General features: G+C 46.9%; 1 protein-coding gene across 1 annotated transcript; it reads left to right on the forward strand.

Annotated features, from left to right (window-relative positions):
- The first annotated feature begins 8,879 nt into the window (after positions 1-8,879).
- On the forward strand, positions 8,880-22,555 carry prdm1a (PR domain containing 1a, with ZNF domain). Its single transcript, XM_070966441.1, has 7 exons — positions 8,880-9,067; positions 12,104-12,445; positions 14,679-14,798; positions 16,165-16,417; positions 20,116-21,206; positions 21,466-21,594; positions 21,722-22,555. The coding sequence occupies exons 1-7, from the start codon at positions 9,041-9,043 to the stop codon at positions 22,325-22,327; spliced, it is 2,568 nt and encodes an 855-aa protein (XP_070822542.1). The 5' UTR covers positions 8,880-9,040; the 3' UTR covers positions 22,328-22,555.
- Positions 22,556-23,433: the final 878 nt, after the last annotated feature.

A 23,433-nucleotide genomic window follows, 5' to 3' on the forward strand; every position in this document is an offset into this window, starting at 1 on the left:
CTCATTTCATCTCTCAACTGCAGGAAATGTGTAAAACTGTTCAAATAAAACCCTAAAGAATAACGTTTTTTAATGGGATGAAACAAAAAAGCAAGGAAGAGATGAAGGAAACAGGATAACAAAGGGGAGGAAGAGGAGGATGGTTTGAGGGGGGAGAGGGTGGAAAGTGATGATAAAGTTGCACTTAGGTCTTAGTGGATCCACGCACACAGCTCTGGTTTGCAGGATTATTCCAGAAAAAGCAGAACTCTGTCTTCAGGTCTGCTCGTGGAGACGTTGCTTTAATGATTTTCCACTTTTTGAAATGAGTTTTATGGCGGTTTTATCAGTTTTTAGAGACCTGCTGTTTCTCATTTATCAGCTGTGAATTTATACTGGCTGTTTTTCAGTTTATTTTAATGTTGCTTTTATTTGCCTCTAATTTTCCTCCAGGAAGATGAAGTACATCCACGCTCGTTAAAAATAATGAAATTTGACTTAATTCACTGCTGTTCTCTTACATCACTGTCCTCCTGCAGGGACTCTACATCTTACATAAAATTCCTATAACATCACCGTGTGCAGACAGATTCCCTTTCTTCTTTATTTAGTCCACAAACTAAGTAATCCAAACTTTTTCAGCTATTCTGATCTAATTTAAAGGTTTAGAAATGGGTGATGGGTGAAAAGCCTTTTAGAGATCAGAGAGGAAGAGGATCATATCCAGAGAGAGTAATGCCAAACATGTTTCCCATATGAATATTTATAAAAATTTGCTTTATTTCAGATCAACATGCTGAGAAAGTTAAAGCACACAGACGACCAAAGAAAAGATACATTTTCTCTCAGAAATGTCTTTAATTCTTCAAATTACAAATCAAAAGACACAAAGTAACTGAATAAATTCACGTTACAGTCTATCAAAGTACAATAGTTTCAGACATAACTTCAAGTGATGATTGAATAAAATCTGTAGTCTCCTGGATCGACTGTGACTCAGCTCATCATCGATGATTGGCCAAAAACGATCAATAATCGACTTATAATCATACTATTACTGAAAACTGAGTCCTAAAAGAATAGCACTTATGAGTATTCGAGTACTACAGCACAAGATAGAAGTACAAAAACATCACTCTAAATTCACTTTTAAAGTACAACCCTGTCATTACGCATACTTCAGGCTGCAGCAGTGAGACTGGAAGATAAAAACACCACAAAGAATGAAATCACTATTAATTTGATGTTTGTTTTCAGCCACAGACACACTGTGAGTCTTTTTGTGTAATAGCTGCGCTGGAGTGGTTTGTCCTCAGGCTCGTTATAATGGAAACTACCAGGACAGGGGGTAATGTGACATCAGGCATGTGTGTGTGTGTGCGTGCATGCGTGTGTGCGTGCGTTATCTCCACTCTGCTGGTGCATGTGGTGACTCATTGCACGTTTCCGCTGTTTACTGGAATATTACTGGAACATGTTTATGTCCTGAAGTTTTTAATGGCTACCTGAGAGCGAGTGCGGGAAGCCTCTGGGTCCCTTTTTCTGGCTAAAGTGCTTTATAAAAGCTGATTTATTTTTCTTTCTTAGAAGGATTGTTCAACTTGTTTAAGCACTGACGTTCGCTGTTGGCTGATGTACGCAGCAGTGAAACAGACCCACGTGACTGGACTGCACTCATGAACAACAAGAAGGACAAACACTGCGATCAGTCACTGCGCAACTTCTGTTGTGTTTAGGCTCGGCCGCTTGTTGTATCCAGATAAATTACGGCTGTTTACTGCGGATGTTCGGCTGTATAGAAGTCAGATTGCTAATGTGATTAGACAAGGGGAAAAAATGTCATGAATTCACTGAGTTCAGTGTCGTCACAGCCGTGTTTACTGAGTCACATTTTTACATCAAATCGCAGATGTGGTCCAGCTCGGTCAGGTTACACAGCTGGAGACGTCTGCAGAGTTTAATGTCCCACAAAACATCATCCGCCATGCAGGAAAAACAAACGGTAACTGTTCAGTCAGAGCAGCCAACATCGACTCTGAGGGACTCTCATGTCTGTGGGTAGAGTATGGAGCTAGCTTAGCTTAGCATGAAGACTACGCTTACAGCTAGCGTGGCTCCCTCCCGGAGGAGCCTTGGTAGCTTAATGTTTGCAGCACGTCACACGGCTGCGACCGTCACCAGATCTATTCCAGCCGACAGCCTTTGTTGCACATCATGCTCCTGTCACCATCGAATAAAGGTAAAAAAAAAAGACCCCAAAAACATGTGGACCAGACCCTCTGAAGCTGACTTAACATGATGTGAAGAACATGAATTGCGTTACGGGGGGGTCATGTGCTGGATTTCATGACTGCAGCGACTCAAAGTGACTCATTATTCAGGTGTTCAGAGGCGTATGCTCGACCTTTGGAGAAAGCCAGGTAGCTGTTTCACTCAGGTAAGCTCATCAGCTGCTGGATGTATATTTACAGCGACATACATTTGCGGCCTCTCACAGGTTGGTTGACACACAGAGGTGATCAGACTTCAGAGATGACGAATGTCCGGCCGGCCCGTCCAGGGCCCGTTAATTCAGCATCGTACAGAAACACCTCTGCATGTTAGCAGGCTGCTTCAGGTTGTCAGCCCTGAACACAGTGCGTGTGTGTGTGCGTGTGTGTGAAGCTGCTTCTTAATGAAGAGTGTGTTTGGTTGCGTGCTGAGGACACTGTGATTAGCTGGAGACACTTGGGGGGAGTTAAAAGTGGGGGGTGACTGTCTGGTTTGGGTATTGCTCAAGTTTACCCTCGGCCTTTCTGCTGCAGCCATCTGTTGAGAGAGTGTCGGGATGCACACACTCGTATGTGTGTGTGTGTGTGTGTGTGCGCGCACACAGCAGGGGTGGATTGGCAAGATTAGGAGAGTTGGCTACCATACCCCTCCTCCATCCCCGACGCACCTCCGTCCCTTCTTTCTGAGGCCCTCCACTCTGACACACGCCACGTGTTCATGGCCGTCCCACCACACACACACACACACACCCACGCGCGCACACACACACACACACACACACACACACACACACACACACACACACACACACACAGAGGGGATCATGGTTCAGCCTAACCTGCCTAATTCTCCCTAATGGCTTCTCTATTCAGGGATTAACTCCCTAAGTCCGCACATACACACATACAGAGGGTCTGCCGTGCATAGTATAACCGTCATTTGGTCACACACCACCTCACACACACTCACACACACACACACACACACACACACCAACAAAGGAAATGGACAATAGCTGATCTCTTCACAGTGATTTGGCGAGGCATCAAATGGCCTGTGGGCTGCAATTAAAATGTTTGGGGCTCAGGGGAGAAGACGGGGGAAGACGGGAAGGGAGGAGAAGAAAGAGGAGGAGGAGAGAGAGAAAGGAGAGGAAAAGGGTTAAGACTCAGGACGACTTCATCAGGATGAGCTCTCCCGCATTGTGTGTGTGTGTGTGTGTGTGTGTGTGTGTGTGTGTGTGTGTGTGTGTGTGTGTGTGTGTGTGTGTGTGTGTGTGTGTGCTTCCTTTTCAGCGCTTTCTCTCATCTGTCCGTGTGTGTGTGTTTTAATTGGCTCACTCAGTTTCCCAAATCCAAAGAATTCGGTGTTTTCCTCTGGAATTTTTTCTCCTGCTCTCGTTGATTTATTTGGTTGGGAAAGTGACACCGCATCACCAAAACTCCCCGTCGTCTCTTGTCCCAGATACCGTGCAGAACAGGACAGCCGAGCGCGGCCTGTCCCAAAGCTTCTGGCGAGCCGCGACCTCGGTTCACACGAGGAGCCGCAACTGTACGACACACCGAGAGTTTTCATCTGTTATCTAAGCAGGTCGTCTCTCTGAGGTCCAGATCTGTTGTTCAACAGACAACTGAGGACAAAGACCTGCATCCAGGTCAGCGTCCTGTCCCAGCAGCACACGGGGACAAATGTGATGTACATAAACACTGACTAACATTAGAGGTGATAATGCTTCTGCTCCATTTCTTAGTCATGGGGGGACAGTCAGGGTGGATGGTTAGACGTACAAAGGACTTAATATCCATGACGAAATGTCTCTCCCAGTCTGATGTGGAAGAGCTGCACATGATCCCGACCTCAACTTCATCCAAGATCTTTGGGATGAACTGGAGCACCGAGTGAGACCTGATCTCTGAACACTAGTGAGAGCAAACCCCTGCAGCCAGCTTCCAAAGTGCGGCAGAGAGACGGAAACCAGAAGGGTGGAGGATGCTGCAGCGCAGATAAGGCGCGTGTTTTTGGACGGACATACGCGTCATGTTCAGGATTTGACCACGTGGTGTTGCCGCACCGCCAACGGGCAGGTTCCTTTTCCATCCAGAGGATGGTGACGTGTTAATCCCACCTGCAGCCCCTTCGCCCTCCCCATCCTCCTCCTCCTCTTCCCTCTCCTTTCTCCTGTCTCCTCACCTTCACTCTCCCTCCTCCTCCGCCACACCCTCCTCTTCTCTCTCCCCCTCTCCTCACTCACTGGCTATAACTCCTGAGCGGAGCAGAAAGTTTATGTAAGACAGAAGTGTGTGTGTGTGTGTGTGTGTGTGTGTGTGTGTGTGTGTGTGATAGAGGCCCTCTGTTAAACTAACAGAGACCCAGGTGGTCTCTGGGCCCTCTTTTGTCTCCCCCCTCTGTCTCCTGCAGGCATGCATGCAGGGCCATCGCAGAAACAAAAAGACACATTTCAATGTGAGTAGTAAACTACATACACTCTCCCTCCATATAGCCCCCCGCTTACCAAAGATACCCCCCAGCTACGCCCCCACATTTCAAGGAGAGTAAGGGAAACTTGAATTGGCTTGAATTAGCTGTGGTGAATGGCAAACGGTGATATTCTCTACATATTTGTCTGCAGCCAGTTTGATTCAAATGTGACTGTTTTGCAGCGTCAGTTGCATTTTTAGGAAAATGTAAAGCTGCTGGAAAATATTCCCTGACACATTTTCACACTTGGTTATTTCTGGATCTGTACTTCATGACTAAAGGAAAACTCCACCCAAAACCTCCCCAGCAGTCATCCCCTGCAGGTATGAAAGGCGGCTGTAAAGCTTCGCTTCCACATGGAGCACCGAGGCCGGGCTTAGCTTACGCCTAAAGAAGCTTCTACAGTCACCTTCCGGCAAAATCCACCGCTCCACTGATCATTTGCAAGCTCAGTATTTTGTGTACGTTGCTGCCAGAACAGGGTTGAACACACTGCTACAAGCAGAGGTTCAGAGCATCAACGACGGACGGTGGAGAGGCGGATTGTGCTGCAAAAAGACTTTTCAGAGCCGCTGAGGCTGACTTTTATTCTAATGCAGGCTGCTGCAGTGTGTGTGTGCGTGTGTGTGTGCGTGTGTGTGTGCCATCAGTCAATGGCACATGTTCTTAAAAAGGAGACAACTCTTTCTTTTTAATCTCTCTCTCTGTCTCTGGTTGTTTTGCACAGGGAGGACCGGCTCGGTTGCAAAGCATCAACATGTCCGACAGCTGTGGGACAGATCTGCAGCTGTGTGTGTGTGTGTGTGTGTGTGTGTGTGTGTGTGTGTGTGTGTGTGTGTGTGTGTGTGTGTGTGTGTGTGTGTGTGTGTGTGTTTGTGTGTGTGCGTGTGTGTGTGCGTGCGTGCGTGTGTGTCGGGGTCGTCTGTTGGCAGGAAGCAGTAGGCAGCGAGTGATGTGGTCAGACCCTCTGTCACCAGAGAGAGAGAGAGAGAGAGAGAGAGAGAGAGAGAGAGAGAGAGAGAGAGGTCCTGTGTGTCTCTTCTTCTTCTCTTCTTCCTGTTGCTTGTTTTCTTTTCCTCATCGTCGTTCTTCATTAGAGAAAGAAGAAAAACACGGACAGACACAGACTCATTTAGCTTTCTGAAGGCTGATCGCGATGACGCAGTTTTCCCGCCAACAGAAAGCGAAAGAAAACTTCTGATATGAACTTTGCTCCCAGAATTTGACCTTTTCTTCTGTGTTTTTGAAGGACGGGATCCTTCACGTGTTTTAGAAAGAAACAGATCATTTTTACATGAAAAAAAAAAAAACAGGAGATAAACAAGAAAGTGAAGCAAAAAGAAGAAAGTGAAACATTTTTCACATCTTTTAGAAAGGTGTCATTAAAATGAATGAAAACACGAGACGTTCAGTCGATCAAACTTGATTCATCTGATTTTTAATTAATCTACAAAATCATCTCTAAGTGTCAGTCTTGCTGTAAGTGAGAAAGGCTTAAAACAATTTTTCATTCAGCTGTTTTGACCTTTCGTGTGATTTTTAACTCACATTTGATTTATTGTTCTCTTCATTTCCACATTTAATGTCCATTTCTCATTTTCAACATTTTTATTCATTTCTGCCTCCTTTTCTGCCATTATTGTGATTGTATTCTTTTATCAAGCTCTCATTGGCTCTTCAGTGCAGCTCCCATCTCAGTGCAGTTTATGTATATCGTATATGTTGTAGGAAAAGCTGAGGCAGCGAGAAAACGTGAAAAAAGTGACGGAGGAGCAGCAACTTCTTCTGAATATTTATTTGTAGGGGAGGCATCAGGAGGATAAAGAGGGAAAAGTGATGGAAAAAGCAGTGAGAGAGAGGTCAGTGTGGAAAATCATTTTGTAAATACAGTGTGGAAATCAAAGGGATGGAGGAGAGAGGGGGAGTCGAGTGAGTAGGAGGTAAATTGAGGGAGTCGGGGGGACAATTAGATGGGAATTTCCAGTGTTAGTGAGGGAGTGAGCTTTGTTATAACAGGGAGAGTGAGAGCTGTGAGCCGCCTGGGTCCCGAGTCAGATCTGGACGTGTGTTTTATACAACACGCGCTCACACACGTGTGTGTTTGTGTATCATGTACAGATGCACGTCTGAGAGGAAGCAAAAAGTACAGAGACGAAAAAATGAGGGACTGGAGAAGGAGGTCCAACCTGGAGACGCTTCTGTGACACTTCCACAAAGTCTGAACTGACTTTAAGATGAAGAGCGACACGAGTCTGAGTGCACAGAGAGGTCCGAGCGATCTGTGATGAACAAAGACGACATGTCGGATCGAATAAACCAGGAAACAGTGAAGGAGATTCTTCTCATGTCAGATGAGTGCTGGACAGGAGGGGAAAAACAGACAGTCCTCTCAGCAATCAGCCGTTTCCCTCCTCCTGTTTCCAGTCTTCGTATGTTTGACTGCTTGGATGAAACCAGCTCAAAGAGCCCAGTCAGAGGAGGATATAAAAAACTGTGACTAATAATGTGCTTTTTCCACTATCAAAGGTCCATTATCGTGTTTAAATCCTTCAAATTGCATCTGAGTTTCACACTCCGTCCACTGCTAACAGGAGGAAGACTGACTGGAGATCAGCTCCTGGTCTGTCTGACTTTAACCAAGGTTACTCTGAACAACACCTCAGCCGTGCTCACCGCAACCATAATCCTACTTTTTCACATAACGTGGTTTTGCAGCGTCATGTGACGTCGGCCATAAGGTTGTTCCTGAAATGATGATTGTCCCTTGAACTTATAATGATTATCAATTAAACTTGTTAATGAATACAGGAATACGCAGCGGAAGAAGAAATACTCATATCTTGCACTTAAGTAGCAGAAGCAATACTGCAGTCTGTTACAAGTACAAAGCAGTCATTCTGCAGAATAGTGTATATTATATTCTTAAATGACACATTGATGTGTACAATACTTTCATGTTAAAGCTGGTGCAGGTGGGGCTTGTTGTTGACTGTGTGCTGTTGGGTAGCTTTCACCAAGGATCAATAAAGCCTTCTTTTTATAAGGAATCATAAACCATGTGTTGATTACATTTTGTTCGATTAACCTGCAAAGTATTTCCCTCTTAAATGTACTTAGTTACCCTCCAGGACAGACAGTAAGTGTGAGAGTCCGTCACTGATGCAGCCTGAGAGAGAAGTCCTGTCATGTCTGAACAAAGAAACCGTGAAGCTTCATTACGTAAGTGACCGAACGACAGACAGCAGGTGAAGCCATCACCTGAGCGTGGAGGAAAGGTGAACGACCTGTGACCCGGCTGGACGCTCGCACTCCTCCACCCTGATCACTCCGTCCATCTGTCCCACATCAACACGCCGTGATCACGTTTGTCTTTATGTCCCTAATGCTTCCTCCTCAACAAACACACGAGAATCCAGAAGAAGAAGAAGAAGAAGAAGAAGAAGAAATTTAAATCAGAAACTTGAAATTAAGTCACTTTACAGAGAGAGAGAAAGTCAAAGAGAGAGAGGAGCAAAGGGGGGGAACTTAGACGAGAGGAGAGAGAGTAAAAAGGAGAGGAGGAGAGACAATGAGAGAGAGAGAGAGAGAGAGAGAGAGAGAGAGGGAGAGAGAGAGAGAGAGAGAGAGAGAGAGAGAGAGTACCTTTAGGTTACTTAAGTTATAAGGGCAGAACTGTTCTGCCCCCTAGAGGTAGATGGTGTGTGTGTGTGTGTGTGTGTGTGTGTGTGTGTGTGTGTGTGTGTGTGTGTCTTTTCCTGGGGAAGAGAGGGACATCCTGTGACAGTGACTCAATGCTCCCCCAACACACAAACACACACACACATACACACTCACACACACACACACACACACACACACGTTGTTTACCCTTTTGAAGCTGCTAAAAGACATTTCCCACACGCACGCACGCGCGCACACACACGCACACACCATCATTCAACTTTATTTTCAAGCAGAAAAAGTTGTGTTTTCGTGTGTGAGTGAGTGAGTGAGTTTGTGCGCGCGGAGGAACGGAGGGAGTGGGCTGGGCGGAGCCAAGAGGCGGGGTAAGACCTGTGGGGGCGTGGCCGGCAGGCAGAGAGGCCGCCCTCAGTCTAACTTAGTGAGAGAGCTTTGAGTTTGGTCAGACATTTGAACGCAGGACTGCCAGCGGAACACACACTCACACACACTCTAACACACGCACGCACGCACACACAGCCCGTGTGGAGTATCAGCGCTGGGAGCGGGACGGACGGAGGGGGAGAAGTGCACCTGTCCTCCACACACTCACACACACACACTCACTCAGAGGAGCTGACCGGTCGTCCTTATGTGTGGATGGGACCAAAGTTACTCGGTGAGTACGGAGCGGCTCCTTCTAAAGGACAAAGTCAGAAGAAGGAAAAGAAGCTGTGGACGACAGTTTCAGCTTTCAGCTCCTTCTCTGTCTGTTTGGCTTTTTCGACATTTTCACTTTATGTTAACTTCTCTGGATTATGATAACAAATAAAAACAGTAAGTACAATTCAGCACTTTTGGCCTCGTGAATCCAAATTGACCAACTTCTGATATTCTTCTAGATCAGGAAAGATTTTTTTATTATTATTATTATTGTCCTTTTTTTAATGCTGTGAATTCTCAGAGGTTTTTATTTCTATTTGATTTTCTTACTTTAAAGCTGCTGATGAGGGGCTGCTGGTGGGTTTTTAGGTGGTTTGGACTGTTTTAACTGCAGCTTGTTTTCAGGAGGTGTTTTCATCTGACGGGTCTTAAAGGTGTTTTTCAGCCCTCAGTTTGGGATTCTGGACGTTGTTTCTCACTTTAGGGAGTTTGTAATGAGGACAGCTGGCTCACAGGTGAACTCTCTTTGTCAGGGAAGTGGCCTCATGTCACAGAGAATTGGACTCTTCCTCCTTTGGATTTAAGTGTGATCTCTGCTGTCTGGTCTTGACCCGTTAAACTGCATTCATTTGCCTTTATTGTGACTGTGTGCAGACTCAGCTTTGGTGTTTTCAGTTGGTCTAAATGTGCAGGAGGTGAATTGTTTCTTGGTTTTTGGTTTCACTCTTGGTTTTCGATGTTGCAGCTGTTATGCAAAGAGTTCTGCCGAGAGCTGAAATATTGGGAAACATTTTCATATGTGATCGCTTTTAATGGGCTTCATTTAAATGGCAAATGGAGCAGAAACTGTTGTTCTGCTGGGCTTTTCTCTGTGGCCAAACATGCTGGGGAGCAGCTTCTTGCTGGAAATTTCACAATTTTCTGATTCGAATCGTGGATTTTTTGTGGTTTTGTGTGATTTGAATGTAATTCTGAGGTTTTGCTTTGCTCCAGTCTGAGGAGTTTTACTCGTAAAGTAAAGATGCAGACTGAACTTTTTTCTTTACGGTCCAGGAGTATTTGAATTATCTTTAGAGTTTATTTCAAAGTTTAGACGTCAGCTGTGTGATTTGTGAGACCATGAAGCTTTTTTTGCCAGGGTGTGCTTCTGAAAAAGGATCCCAAAGCTTTTATTTCTTAAAATCACTGCTCATCAGTGATCAGAGGCGCTTTGAGCTCACGTCTCAGAGTCGTTTCTGGCTGTTTGGAGGAAAAGTCCTGAGCTCTGGAGCCGCTGGATGGGAAATAATTGTCTTTTCTTGCGGCTGCAGAAGAATTCAGAGCTGAGTGTGGTCACTGAAGATCTGCTGCTTTTCGCTGGTCTGTGTGGGACGAGCAGCATGTCTGTCCCTGTGTGTGTGTGTGTGTGTGTGTGTGTGTGTGTGTGTGTGTGTGTGTGTGTGTGTGTGTGTGTGTGTGTGTGTGTGTGTGTGTGTGTGTCTTGGGTGGGATCATGTTTGAAGTTTTGTTTGTGCTGCTTCGGCCCCCCAAATGGAAAAGTTTTGGCGCTCCCTTCCTCATCGCCCCCATGCATTACCAGCACACACACACACACACACACACACACACACACACACTCACACGCACGCACACACACGCTGGGAGTCGGGATGATTTGCCGGTTCCGCTGCAGTGCCACTCTGCTTCCAATTTTAGCTTCATTCAGACACAGACAGCATTTCCTTCCTCTGTCTTCAACCCCAGGAAGAGACGGGGGGGGGGGGGGGGGGGGACACACACTCAGGGAGGACACAGAGGAGATTTTAGGTTCAGAATCCACCGCATTGCTGCACTTTCATTGTCCTCCTGCATAAGAATCCCACACGGAGAGAGAAGAGGACAAAAGGACGGCAAAGGAAACATGAAAAGTTCATTTGCTTCAGGGAGAGAAAATGTGGCAGAGAGCTGGAGGACGAGCGAGAGAGGACACAAAGAGCAGCTTGTCCTGCCTGCAGATTAGATTAATCACACTGTCTTTTCCAGAATTATTCATCCACAGAAAATTTGGATTTGATGGAAATGTTCACGAGCTGACGTTCAGTGTTCAGCGTTTGGATCACATGACGCGTCACAGCTTTAGAAGAGTTCAAGTCTTAATGTAATGAAGGATTATTTATTGGAAAGCTGCGTGATTTCATTTAATCTCAGCATGAGAAACGTGTTGAGTTCCTCTATCAGTTCCTCTTTATTCCCCTTTGATCAAAGTCTCTTATCTCGGCCTGACTCGGTGTAAATTTTACCTTGTGCTTTCTAAAGACAGAAAGAAAAATTTCAGAGAGGAATCAATCAGTGAAATTCATTTTGGTGGCCGGAAACATAAACGGACGGTATTTCTAATTACATCTGAGGACAAAGACGACGAGGAGGTTCACGTGAGGTGAAAATAAAATTTAAAAAATGGAAAGTTTGAGGAGGAAATCGTTTCAGTTTGCTGGGTTTGGCTTATTATTGTAATTTTATCATGTTGATCATGTGAAGCTTTTATTTATTCCCTAATTGTTTCCCAAATTACTTCATGTTTTCTGTAAATAGTTGTCAAGACAAACTGTTTCCTGTCTGCTTCTAAGTGTGTGTGTGTGTGTGTGTGTGTGTATGTGTGACAGCAGCGTTAGTCAGACCCCCCTCCTCCCTGACTCACCCTACATAATAATCACAACTCTTCCTCTCTTCTTTCTCTCCTTCTCATCCCTTCATCTCTCTGTTTTCATCACCTCCTTTTCTTTCTTTCTTTCCTCTTTTTTTATCTTTTTCCTCCCACATCTAATTTTTTTCTATAACTCCTTTTGTTTGTCTTCCTTTCCCTCCTTCCTTCCATCCATCCTTCCAGTCTTCCTTCTTTCTTTGTTTGATCCTCCACCTTTTCTTTCTTTCTTTCTTTCTTTCTTTCTTGCTTTCTTTCTTTCTTTCTTTCTTTCCACTCAGTCTTTTTAAAGTTCACCTGTCTTCTTGGGCTGAAAGGCTTAAATACTCTGTACGTAAAAACTAAACCTCTCTCTCTTTCTGTGCCAACCAGGCGACCTCTCATAGCTCGGCCATGTTGACCAGTGAGGGGGCGCACACCATGGAGCAGGACGAAACGCACCACGAGGCCAAGATGGCTTCCACCGCCACCAGCGCCGGCTCGGACGCAGCCGAGACGACGGCAGACACGGACATTGACGTGGAGATGGACGTGGAGGAGGCAGACATGACCCGATGGACGGAGGCGGAGTTTGAGGAGAAGTGCACATACATCGTCAAGGACACGGCGTGGGAGGCGGGGCCAGACGGTGACGCCGTGACGGCAACGACAACCAGAGCTGAGGCGTCGCTGCCCCGAAACCTGGCCTTCAAACACCCAGCTGACAGCAAGGAGGTCAGACTCACACACACACATTCACAGACACACACGTACTCACTTAAACACACACACACACTCGCAGACACACTGGCAGACATGCAAACTTTCTCTCCAGCCTCAGCGTTTCACACACACGCGGGCAGAGAAAGCCATCTGCACACACATGAGTCAGATGTGGGTCATGTAATGAAGAGGGGGTCGTGTCTCGTTGTAAAACTTCACACACACATTATAGAGAGGAATCTGTGCGTGTGTGTGAGTGGGTGTGTGAAACGTCTGGAGCAGAATTCACACACACGCACACACGCTGTAACTATAGCTGTGTGTGTGTGTACGCCGCGGCTCGTATCCATCCATGAAAACATATTCATCATCTGAGGAAATTATTATGGCTTCATTCATCCCAAATGTGTGTGTGTGTGCGTGTGTGTGTGTCTTACAGGCTATATTTCAGGCATTAAACTAGCTGCAGTACCCGTCCACACCAACAGGGGGCAGCATTCAGCATGTGAACGAACCCGACCCGTCAGACGGCTCCCGTCTGCTGCTGTCGAAGCTGCTCACACATGTAATGAGGTTATAACGTGACCTCAGAGGCTTCATGCAGGTTATCTGATCAGCCAAAAAGTTCTTGGTGAGGATCAATAACTGCATCAGCCCCGCAGTGATGTATTTGGTCAGGCAGAAAAAAACATTTGACACATTTCTTCTGTGAACCAGCAGACCAGATAGTGATCTTGTGACTTTGTGACAAACCTGTCGTCAAGTGAAAAAGTCAAAACATCAACGCGTCAAAGGTTGAAGCTGAGGTGAGATAACAGAGAGGCAGAACCAAAATGACTCTCAGGTAGAGCGGAAACGTGAAAAGCTGGTTTCAAATCTGCATTTTGAGATAAGATTGATTTCGAGTTCAGATTTACGTTTTCCCACAGCTTTAATAGAAGCTCCCGAGACTGTTTAGGTCATAATAACGTCAAATAATGACATAAATGATCAAAAACCTTTAAAAATGTAAATGTAATTTGCTCTGTTACAGAGTTTTCAAGGCCATCACACATTTAGGTGGCAGAAAGGCCGCTTCAGTGAATCTGCTGCAGGGCCAATCTGTGCACTTTGGATTGAGAAGTGCATGACTGCAGGTCAAAAGGACGTGACTTTGGCCATTTTGACACCTTGTGAGTTTGTCTGTAAACACGAAAGAGCGTGATCGCATGGATTTTCTCATCAGGGGCTTCAGGGGAAGAAGCAGAGAGAGAATCGAGCTGATAGGCTATCGGCTGGTATCTGTGTGGACAGAGAGAGGAAGGAGGGAAAGGCTGAGGACGGAGTTTGTCTCTGATCAAAGAAGAGAGCGAGACAGCGCCGCGAGAGTCTGTTAATCAGTCAGAAAGAGCTGCAGTGCGCGCACACACACCAACACACACATCTGTATGGTCCCATAGAGGGAAAAGGGGAAGGGGGATTTCCCACGTCACCGGGGGTTTGGGAAACACGTCTGTTTGTGTGGGTTAAGCCTGAATAAAATGTGTGCGCATGTTTCTCCACCATCCACACTGGAGCCACATAATCCTGCTCTTTTCTCCTCTTCCTCTTCTTCCTCCTCCTCCTCCTCCCATTTTCTGTCCTTTGATTGAATCGGAGGAGAAAAGAAAGGAGAAACGCAGGATTTTTTTTTTTTTTTTTTTTTCTGTCGGGTATCTGGATGTTTCCCCCTGAAGCGTCTGAAGTGGCAGCAGTTTTGGTTTGATGTGGCGAAGAGCGGAGGTGTGACGAGAGAGAGAGAAAGAGATGTGAAAGAAGATATTTTACAGTCGTTCTCCAGACACACACACACACACACACACACACACACACACACACACACACACACACACACACACACTCCAAATGAACTGAGGTGTGAAGTCAGGTCATTAATCATCATCTGTGTTGACAGCTGGTTGATGGCGTGTGTCTGTGAGTTCGCATTAGGACGTAAAATAAGACTTAATTAGACTTTATGACACATATCACCGATGATACGCACACAAGCATGAAAACACACACACACACACTCCACCTTTACGGCAAGCAGAGTGGTCAAAAACACCTGGTTAGCACAAAACATGTTTACATGCAAAATTGTTGTGCAGTCACACCGTGCTGACCGACACTAACGCCACACACGATCCACTTCAAAGACCTCCTCGATCTTTTGTCTAACCTTGTGTTTGTGTGTCTGTGTGTGTGTGCGTGCGTCTTCGTGCAGGTGGTCGGCGTCTGCAGCAGGGAGTACATCCCCAAAGGAACTCGCTTCGGCCCCCTGGTGGGCGAGATCTACACGGCCGACAGCGTCCCCAAAGACGCCAACCGCAAGTACTTCTGGAGGGTGAGTGCACACACACACACTCACACACACACACACGCACACACACTTCCTCAGAAGACGGAGGGACCCCTTCCTGTGACGTCACACACGTCTAAAGTCAGTCAGTGGAACAGGAAACTGGGCTCGCTGTTTTTCAGAGTGTGTGAGAAAGAGAAATGGGGATGTGATGTCACCTTCACACAAATAACATGTCACACTGTGGTTCCTGTAAGTCCACACACACACACACACACACACACACACACACACACACACACGCACCATTCATCAGAATACACTCCATCACTACCAGTAACTGACAGTGAGAGCACACACGCTCACAAACCACCTACCTGACCAACGCCTACACAATGTGTGTGCGTGTGTGTGTGTTTGTTTTTGACTTGCATGAAAAGAAAGACTCACTATGCTCCAAACCACAAAGCAGACACAGTCAGAAAGGTGTTCCATTCATGCTCATATCTCACTTTCTCACACACACACACACACACACACACACACACACACACACACACACACACACACAGAAGGCGAGAGAAGTGAGAGATCGAGATAGAGAGAGAGAGTGAAACAGAGAGAGAGAGAGATGGGGGAGGAGAGATGAGTTGGTCGTTCCTTTCTCTTTTTAATATAAAAGAGGACGTCCTCCTCCACGGCGCTCTGTCTGTCTCCGTCTGTTCGTCCGTCTGAAGGAGGTGAAGGTGAAGAGAGGAGCATGGTGAGCGAAGAAATGATGGAGGGGTGGAGGGAGGGACAGGAGAAGAAATAAGACGGAAGGATGAGTGTGATTAATTGTAAAACTCAGCAGCTCGTCACTTATTTATTCCGTGTTTCTTTTTATTGCTAAATCACTTTTTTACTCGCTGAATGTTTTATTTGGTGAACTCTCATTTTTGACATATTTACTTCATTAGTCACTCATTTACATGCATTTTTAATCAGTTACTTATTTCCATTTTTTATTTTCGTAATTTTTTAATGACATCTTTTTTTCTTTTGCTCCTTGTTTAATTATTTTTACCTCATTAGAAACTAATTTATGTTGATTTAGCCGCTGAGTGAGCTGAAGTTTACTGATTCATTTATTTAGTGACTGATTGTCAGTGAAGTTAAGAGGAAGTGAATAAAGGAAACAAATATTTTACATATTACTGACTTTAAAAAATACTTTATGTAGTTTAAATTTTGTGAGATTAAAGTTGAACAAAGCTGGTTAATTTATTCAGATCAGAAAAAAGCAAAACAAGAATTGAGAGCAAAATAAAAAATCTGATTTTTCTTTCTTTAATCACCTGGAATAAATTCTGGCTTTTAAACAAAACAAATCCTAATTTTATTAAAATCCTACGGATGCGTCTCATTTCAGATTTACGTGGATGACGAGTTCCACCACTTCGTCGACGGCCTGGACGAGACTCGCTCTAACTGGATGCGGTACGTGAACCCGGCCCACTCGGTGGCGGAGCAGAACCTGGCGGCGTGTCAGAACGGCATGGAGATTTACTTCTACACGGTGAAGCCCGTCCCGGCCGGCGCCGAGCTGCTCGTCTGGTACTGCCACGACTTCGCCAGACGCCTCCACTACCCGCCATCCGGAGAGCTGATGATGCAGAAACTCAGTAAGTTTTTTAAAATCTTTTAATAAGCAATGAGGTTGATGAGGAGCAATATTTTTAAAAAGATATAATTGTCAGAAAATGGAAAATAAAATTAGTTATTTGTGGTCAGTATTTTGTATTTTTGCTGTATGTAAAGAAAATCAGCAGACTTTTATTGTGAAAGAACTCTGATTCTCTGAGTTGCTATTATAAAAAACATTAAATCAATAGGCAGTGTGTGTGTGTGTGTGTGTGTGTGTGTGTGTGTGTGTGTGTGTGTGTGTGTGTGTGTGTGTGTGTGTGTGTGTCTTGAGTGTGTCCTGTCGCCGCTCTTAAAGCCTAACAGTGTCTTTGAGTGTAGCTGTGTCTCCTTCCTCTCTGAATGTTAGCCTGTCATTATCTCTCACACACACACACACACACACACACACACACACACACACACACACACACATACGAGTACAAGACCAACAACCTTTCATCTCCGTCAGTGCCATCGTCTTTCTGTGTGTGTGTGTGTGTGTGTGTGTGTGTGTCAGTGACAGTGTAATTACACAGACAGGGGGATATGGCCCCTAATGCCACAGTCTTACACACTTAAAGACCCGCTTTTAACATGAAAGCTCACACTCATACACACACACACACACACACACACACACACACACACACACACACACACACACACACACACACACACACACAGCCTTGCTCAGCCTCAATAAATGGAGCGGAGACAGAGTGTGTTTGCATGGCTGTGTGTGTCTTCAGTGACCTTTTTATGTGAAAAGCGTCTAAAAGCAAGTATCAGATTTCTGCGTCCTCACGGGGAGACACGTCAGACGTCCAGTTAGAAGACGGCGTCTTTCTAAAGCATTAAATATTTCTCATTTTAAGTCTCATTGCTCTTTTGTTAATGCTAATCCGCTAACTGCTAATCTAAAGCTGTAGACTAACATCACAGAGGAGCAAGTCCGGACACACAGCACTAAAGCTGACATACGTTCACGTACTCATTGATGACACAGCAGACCGACTGCACTTATCCACTTTGGGCGAGCTGATCAAAGAGAGAGCGAGCTAAGAGGAAACAAAGAGAGAGAGAGTGGGAGCTCAGGGCTTTCCAGGTGTGACTGCAGGCTAATAGCAGTGTTACGGTGGCGGAGGAACCGGCGGACTCAGCCTGGCCGACTCCACTGCCCAGGGAAAAATGCGCATGACCTGGGGGACAGAGGCAGGAGGTGCCCTCTGCCCCCCCACCCCCTCTACAAAGCCTGAGTGCGTGTATACAGTAAATGTGCAGCCTTTAATTAGCTTTCTCTGTCATTTAGCTCGCAGGCTCCCGTTGACCTGCCGGTGACTTGAATCCCGATGCTCACCTGCAGCAGTTTCGCCTTTAACTTTCTGCTCGCGCTCTCTCTGTTCAGCCCGATAGGCAGACCTTCCTGAGAGGAGTTTCGACTGTTGGTGAGGCCCGCCGGAGTTTTAGCTCTTCAAATGGAGCCAGAAATAATCTCATCGGCTGAGTAAAACCAAGAAAAACCACGATCAGTCTGACTAAGTAACGTTAACCCGAAACCCAGTCACAAGGGCAAAAGGTAAAATAAGAGGAAGCTGCTCTGATCAATCAGTAGCTGTTCAACGGACAAGAGATGCTTCCTTAAATTTCCTTCAGTCGTCCCGATGCAATCTGAAACCGGCCGTTTTCACCACTAACATGTTTTTGTAAAATATCGTCATTATACTCAATGCATCTCACTTTGTGTTGTGTTCATTTTACACTCTTTGTCCCTGGGGGGGCACCAGAGTTACTGGTCCCAGAGCACAGTGACAACATGTTTACTGCCGTCTGTATCGTGTTTGTCTCTCTGGTTTTGGCTCTTTCCAGCGCCGTCATAGCAAAACCAGACCTGTGTGTCGATATCTCTGTGTGTGTGTGTGTGTGTGCGTGCGCGCACCCGCGTGTGTGTAAAATGACTTGACTCCTTCACTTTCTCCTCTCTCCTCTTCGCTCGCATTTTTTGTCGTCGTCGTTCAGCATTCTTTAAGCGTTAGCACCTGTCAGCTGTGTGTGTGTGTGTGTGTGTGTGTGTGTGTGTGTGTGTGTGTGTGTGTGTGTGTGTGTCATGTTCAAAGATGCACTGCCGACATAAACACTCTCACTTCTCACACACACACACACACACACACACACACACACACACACACACACACGTACAGTCACAAGCGGGACGTGCCAACACATTTACACCCACTCTTTTCATCTCAGACACATGCGACCTCACACACACACGCACAATGTGTGCGTGTGTGTGTCGGCCATTTGCCCTGATATATTTGCTTACTTGAAAGACCAGAGAGAAGGTGGAGGAGGGAGTGTTGGAGGTAGAGTCACACCCACCCCCCCACCTTCTGTTGACTACTTGAACTTCCTGGCAGAGGGGCCGTGTTGACAGATTGATATCTCCAAGATGGCGTCCCTGTTTGTTTTCTGGAAAAGGGCAGGAGGAGGAGGAGGAGGAGGAGGAGGAGGAAGAGGAGGAAGGCCAACTGATAACCTCAATGTTTACACACTGCCACTATACTACTGATGCAAGGGTCACCAACTGTGTGTGTGTGTGTGTGAGGGGGTGAATTGGGGGAGTGAAACAAATTTCATCAGTGCTGGTGCTCAGGATTAACTTTGACAAGCTCCATCTCTCTCAAACACTCACACACACGCACACACACACACACTCACACTCCCCTCTGGGCGACCTCGTGGTAAAAAGTTGACTGCGCAGTAAATGAGCTTATAGATGATACACGGAGGCGCTTTAAAGGCCTGTCTGAGGCCATTTAACAGTCATGATGTGCTGCTAGCTAACTACCCAGGGCTTTTAGGGTGTGTGTGTGTGTATGTGTGTGTGTGAGCTCCGCTCCTAATCCACTCTTTCATCATGCAGAGGAGACAGTAGGTGTGAGTGAGTGAGGAGGAAGCTCTCTAATCTAACCTTCGACCCGGCGAGCCAATGGCCAGGGAAATCAGGAGAGTAGGAGCTTGATCAAAAGTGTGTGCGTGTGTGTTCCCCAAAAGTGGAAGAGTCAACAAATCAGACAGAGGCCTTTGTCTGCAGGCGTCTGTGTGTGTGTGCTTTGTCACATGGTGTGTGTGTGTGTGTGTGTGTGTGTGTGTGTGTGGAGGGCAGGTGGAGGCCAAGCATTTTCGGAGGATATCTTTAGCAGGAAACCTTCCATCAGCCCGTTCTGTCTGCCACCACTTTGATTTTATCTTGATTTTATAGGCACACACACACACACACACACACACACACACACACACACACACACACACACACACACACACACACACACACACACACACGCACGTGCACACACACACACACACACAATGCCCAAAGGCAGCTGTCACGCTTCACTTCCTGTGTTTTGCCCCCACCCTCGCCCATGACGCTCGTTTGTCAAATCTGTCACCTTAATTGGCCCAGTGAGTTACTTATGGTAACCCTGTGACACACACACGTCTCTGCTGAAGGGAACCATGTGAGCTGCCGAGGTTTGTCTCTGCAGACGTTTGGTTTTAAAGGAATTTAAAAACAAATAAAACGTTCAATGGAAAAACTGTTTTTATTTTTTAATGGGCCCCCGGGGGAACCAAGCGGACCCTATCTCGATCTGGTGAACTCCCACTGACCTCTCCCCTCTTTCTGTCCTTTCAGAGCAATCTCTCTTGGAGGTCAAGCAGCAGCAGGTGAGCAGCGAGGAGCGTTTGGTCGAAGCCTCCAGCCCGTCCCCCGTCGCAGTGACCCCCACCCCACCCAAGAGGGAGCACAGTGTTCTCTCTATTCTGCGTGGCACCAACAGCACCTCCTCCTCGTCCACGAAGAGGGAGCCCAGTCGGCCGCTTCCCACCCGCCCGCGGTGTGCCGACAGCCCCGAGCGCCCCCTGTACCCTCGTGCCCTCTACCCGGCTCTCAGGCCTCACCATCACATCCCTGAAGACTTCCTGAGCCACAAAGCAGGCCAGCTTGGCTACCCTGCAACTCGTTCTCCTGGCAACCAGTCTTCAGCTACACCCAGCCCGTCTGCGAGGAGCAGCCCAGAAAGTAGCCCTCAGGGGAGCCCCTCGGGTCCAGCGCCATCCCCAGCTTCTTTCTACCCCACTGGACTGGGTTCCTACCCCGGTTACTCCCCACCATCTGCCCCCCTCTCCTCATCCTTCTACCCTCCAGGAGCCCCGTACTCGCGCTACCTCCTGCCCCATCACTACCCTCTGCCTGGTGGTGGAGTTCCCACCGTAGGAGGAATCTTCCCCAGGATGTACCCCCTGTACAGCAGCCTCCTGCCCCCTCACGTGCCCCTCCTGCCATCCGACTCAGCAGGGAGGCACTTCTTGATGCCTGACCATGTCCACCCCTCCTCCATCTCTGCCCACAGGGACTTCCTCCTTCCTGGCCCCACCAGTGCCTTCTCAGCTGCCACCTCTCTGAAGGACAAAGCAGGGCCTCACCACCCTTACGCTGGGCACCCTCACCCACACGGACCCTCCCACGCCCCTTCCAGCGGCTCCCCAACAGCAGGCACGTCACCGCCAAACGAGCGGGTGCCCACCAAGCCTACCTCAGCCCTCCTTGGTAATGTCAACGAACGTTGCTCTGATGAAGAGGCCATCAACCTGACCAAGGTGAAGCGTGGCGTGGGCTCAGCTGGCTACAAGGCGCTGCCGTACCCGCTGAAGAAGCAGAACGGCAAAATCAAGTACGAGTGTAACGTGTGCAGCAAGACCTTTGGACAGCTGTCGAATCTGAAGGTGAGGCTCCGGAGGCCTTATTATCATTCCATTCATTCACACAGTGAGGATCACAGTTTAATTGTTAGGCCACAGAGCAGGTTTACAGCACTTAACATATCAGAACCAACCAAACCAACTGACAACATCTCCCATCAACATAATGAAGTTGAAATTTATTTGCCACTCAGGAATATTCTAGTTTGATGGTTTTTCTGATCGTGATAATATCTGAAAATGCCTAAGCAGACTTTTCTCTTTGCTCATCTCTGTCATGCAGGTTCATCTTCGTGTCCACAGTGGAGAGAGACCTTTCAAATGTCAGACCTGTAACAAAGGCTTCACCCAACTGGCTCACCTGCAGAAGCACTTCCTGGTTCACACTGGGGAGAAGCCTCATGAATGCCAGGTGAGACACAATGCTGAAGATGAAGTACTTTCATTCGCCTGATTATCTTGAAGAGTTAATAACCAGATTGTTGTGGTTTACAACAAGCTGCTGACATTTTTTCTTTTTGTCACTTCTCCTCTTCCAGGTCTGTCACAAACGCTTCAGCAGCACCAGCAACCTGAAAACTCACCTGCGCCTCCACTCAGGAGAGAAGCCCTACCACTGCAAACTCTGCCCAGCCAAGTTCACCCAGTTCGTCCACCTCAAGCTGCACAAGCGCCTGCACTCCCGCGAGCGTCCGCACAAATGCCCCCACTGCCATCGCCACTACATCCACCTGTGCAGCCTGCGGCTTCACTTGAAGGGCTACTGCCTGGCGGCCACCTCCGGCCCTGGCAGCCCAGCTGTCACCAGTCAGGCTGCCTTGGAGGAGGTGCAGCGCGCCAACGAGGAGATCGAGCGCTTCGACGTCAGCGAGCACGCCGAACGGCTGGAGCAGCTGCAGGGAGGGGCGGAGGTGGAGGCCATGCTGGAGAAGCAGGTCTTGGGGATGATGTGGAGGGACACCGACCTTAAGTCCTCCCACTTCCATCCCCACCACAAGGGCGGCGCCACCGAACTTCTGTCTGTGGGTTATGGTGCGTACGAGTCCCTGAATGAGACGTCAGTCATCAAGATGCGGCGCAGCAGCCCCATCCTACCACTTCCTGCCCACATCACCATCAAGCAGGAGTCAGAGGATCACGCTTAAGTGACCTCTAAACACGAGGGACAAAGAGTCAAAACTGCGTGGCTCGAGGCGGACTGGGTTGCCAGGAGCAACAGCTGTAAATAAATAATTTTCCACCTGGTTGTCATCAGGAGTGACATCATGGTTACACCAGGTTCATCAGGGACTCACGTACTCAGGGCTCAAGAGACACTGTCCCATGACTACTTAGCAGTTTCAGCGTTTATTATCCTTAGAGACAATCATCTACCCAGGATTTCCCTTTAATGTAATTAATATAATGCTATTATCATTGTTGTATTATTTGTTCTTTATTTTCAAATGGTTTTTTTTGATCAATTAGTTGTTATATAACCTCCTTAATTTATTATACTTTTTATTTGTTGTTTTCAAAAGCAATAAGTGGAAGGGATGGTTACACTGACGCGGTGAAATCAATGTAAAAGACTATTGTTCTGTTAGTTTTTTCTCTCTCTGTGGCCATTTCTCTGTAGATAGTCACTCTGTCTTTGCCTATATACGTCCTGCGACCTCTGACCTATAGAACCAGGGGTGTCCACTCTTCAGGGTTTTATCTATTTAAATTTACAAACCACTATAGCAGGTTTAAAAAGGGTTGAAGAACTTGCCAAAGTACGGCACATAAATTTGTTAATTTAGCAAGAAGAGCTTTATTTCAACCCTGCTTGATAGCTTCCCTAAAGTATGTCTGTGTCCTTTTCTGATGCCTACTTAATTTAAATGAAACAAAAAAGGGCATTTTTGTATATTTTTCACAACGGTTACCTCAGTGTGCATGTGGCTATATGAGTGTGAGTGTGTGTGTGTTTAAAGGGACAGCTAGAGGTGGGAGCTTTCTATTTATTTTTTTTGCTACTTGAAGAAGAAGAAGAAGAAGAAGAAGAAGAAGAAACCAAACCGAACTGGAGTGCAGCTCTTCATGTGGTCCAAAGGAGCGGCACGGCCCGCTCAACATGTAGCACATAATGGACTCGGGAGGCTGGCTAGCCGCCCCCCTCGTCCCTCCTTTTGTTTTATTTTTCTACAACACTGTCAACACCCAACAGGGAAGTGAACGTCCTCAGCTTTCAGGATTCACACTTGACGCTAGTAACCAAAGTTCACTC

The sequence above is a fragment of the Chaetodon trifascialis genome, chromosome 7 (assembly GCF_039877785.1).
Source record: "Chaetodon trifascialis isolate fChaTrf1 chromosome 7, fChaTrf1.hap1, whole genome shotgun sequence".
In the NCBI taxonomy this organism is placed as follows: domain Eukaryota; kingdom Metazoa; phylum Chordata; class Actinopteri; order Chaetodontiformes; family Chaetodontidae; genus Chaetodon; species Chaetodon trifascialis.

What these genes read in the sequence shown, in the direction of transcription:
- prdm1a (XM_070966441.1), top strand. Translation starts at nt 9,041, where the DNA reads ATGTGTGGATGGGACCAAAGTTACTCG. An exon ending in ACCGCAAGTACTTCTGGAGG is followed by an intron (nt 14,799 to 16,164) that starts GTGAGTGCACAC and finishes GTCTCATTTCAG; the next exon opens with ATTTACGTGGATGACGAGTT. An exon ending in GCTGATGATGCAGAAACTCA is followed by an intron (nt 16,418 to 20,115) that starts GTAAGTTTTTTA and finishes CTGTCCTTTCAG; the next exon opens with AGCAATCTCTCTTGGAGGTC.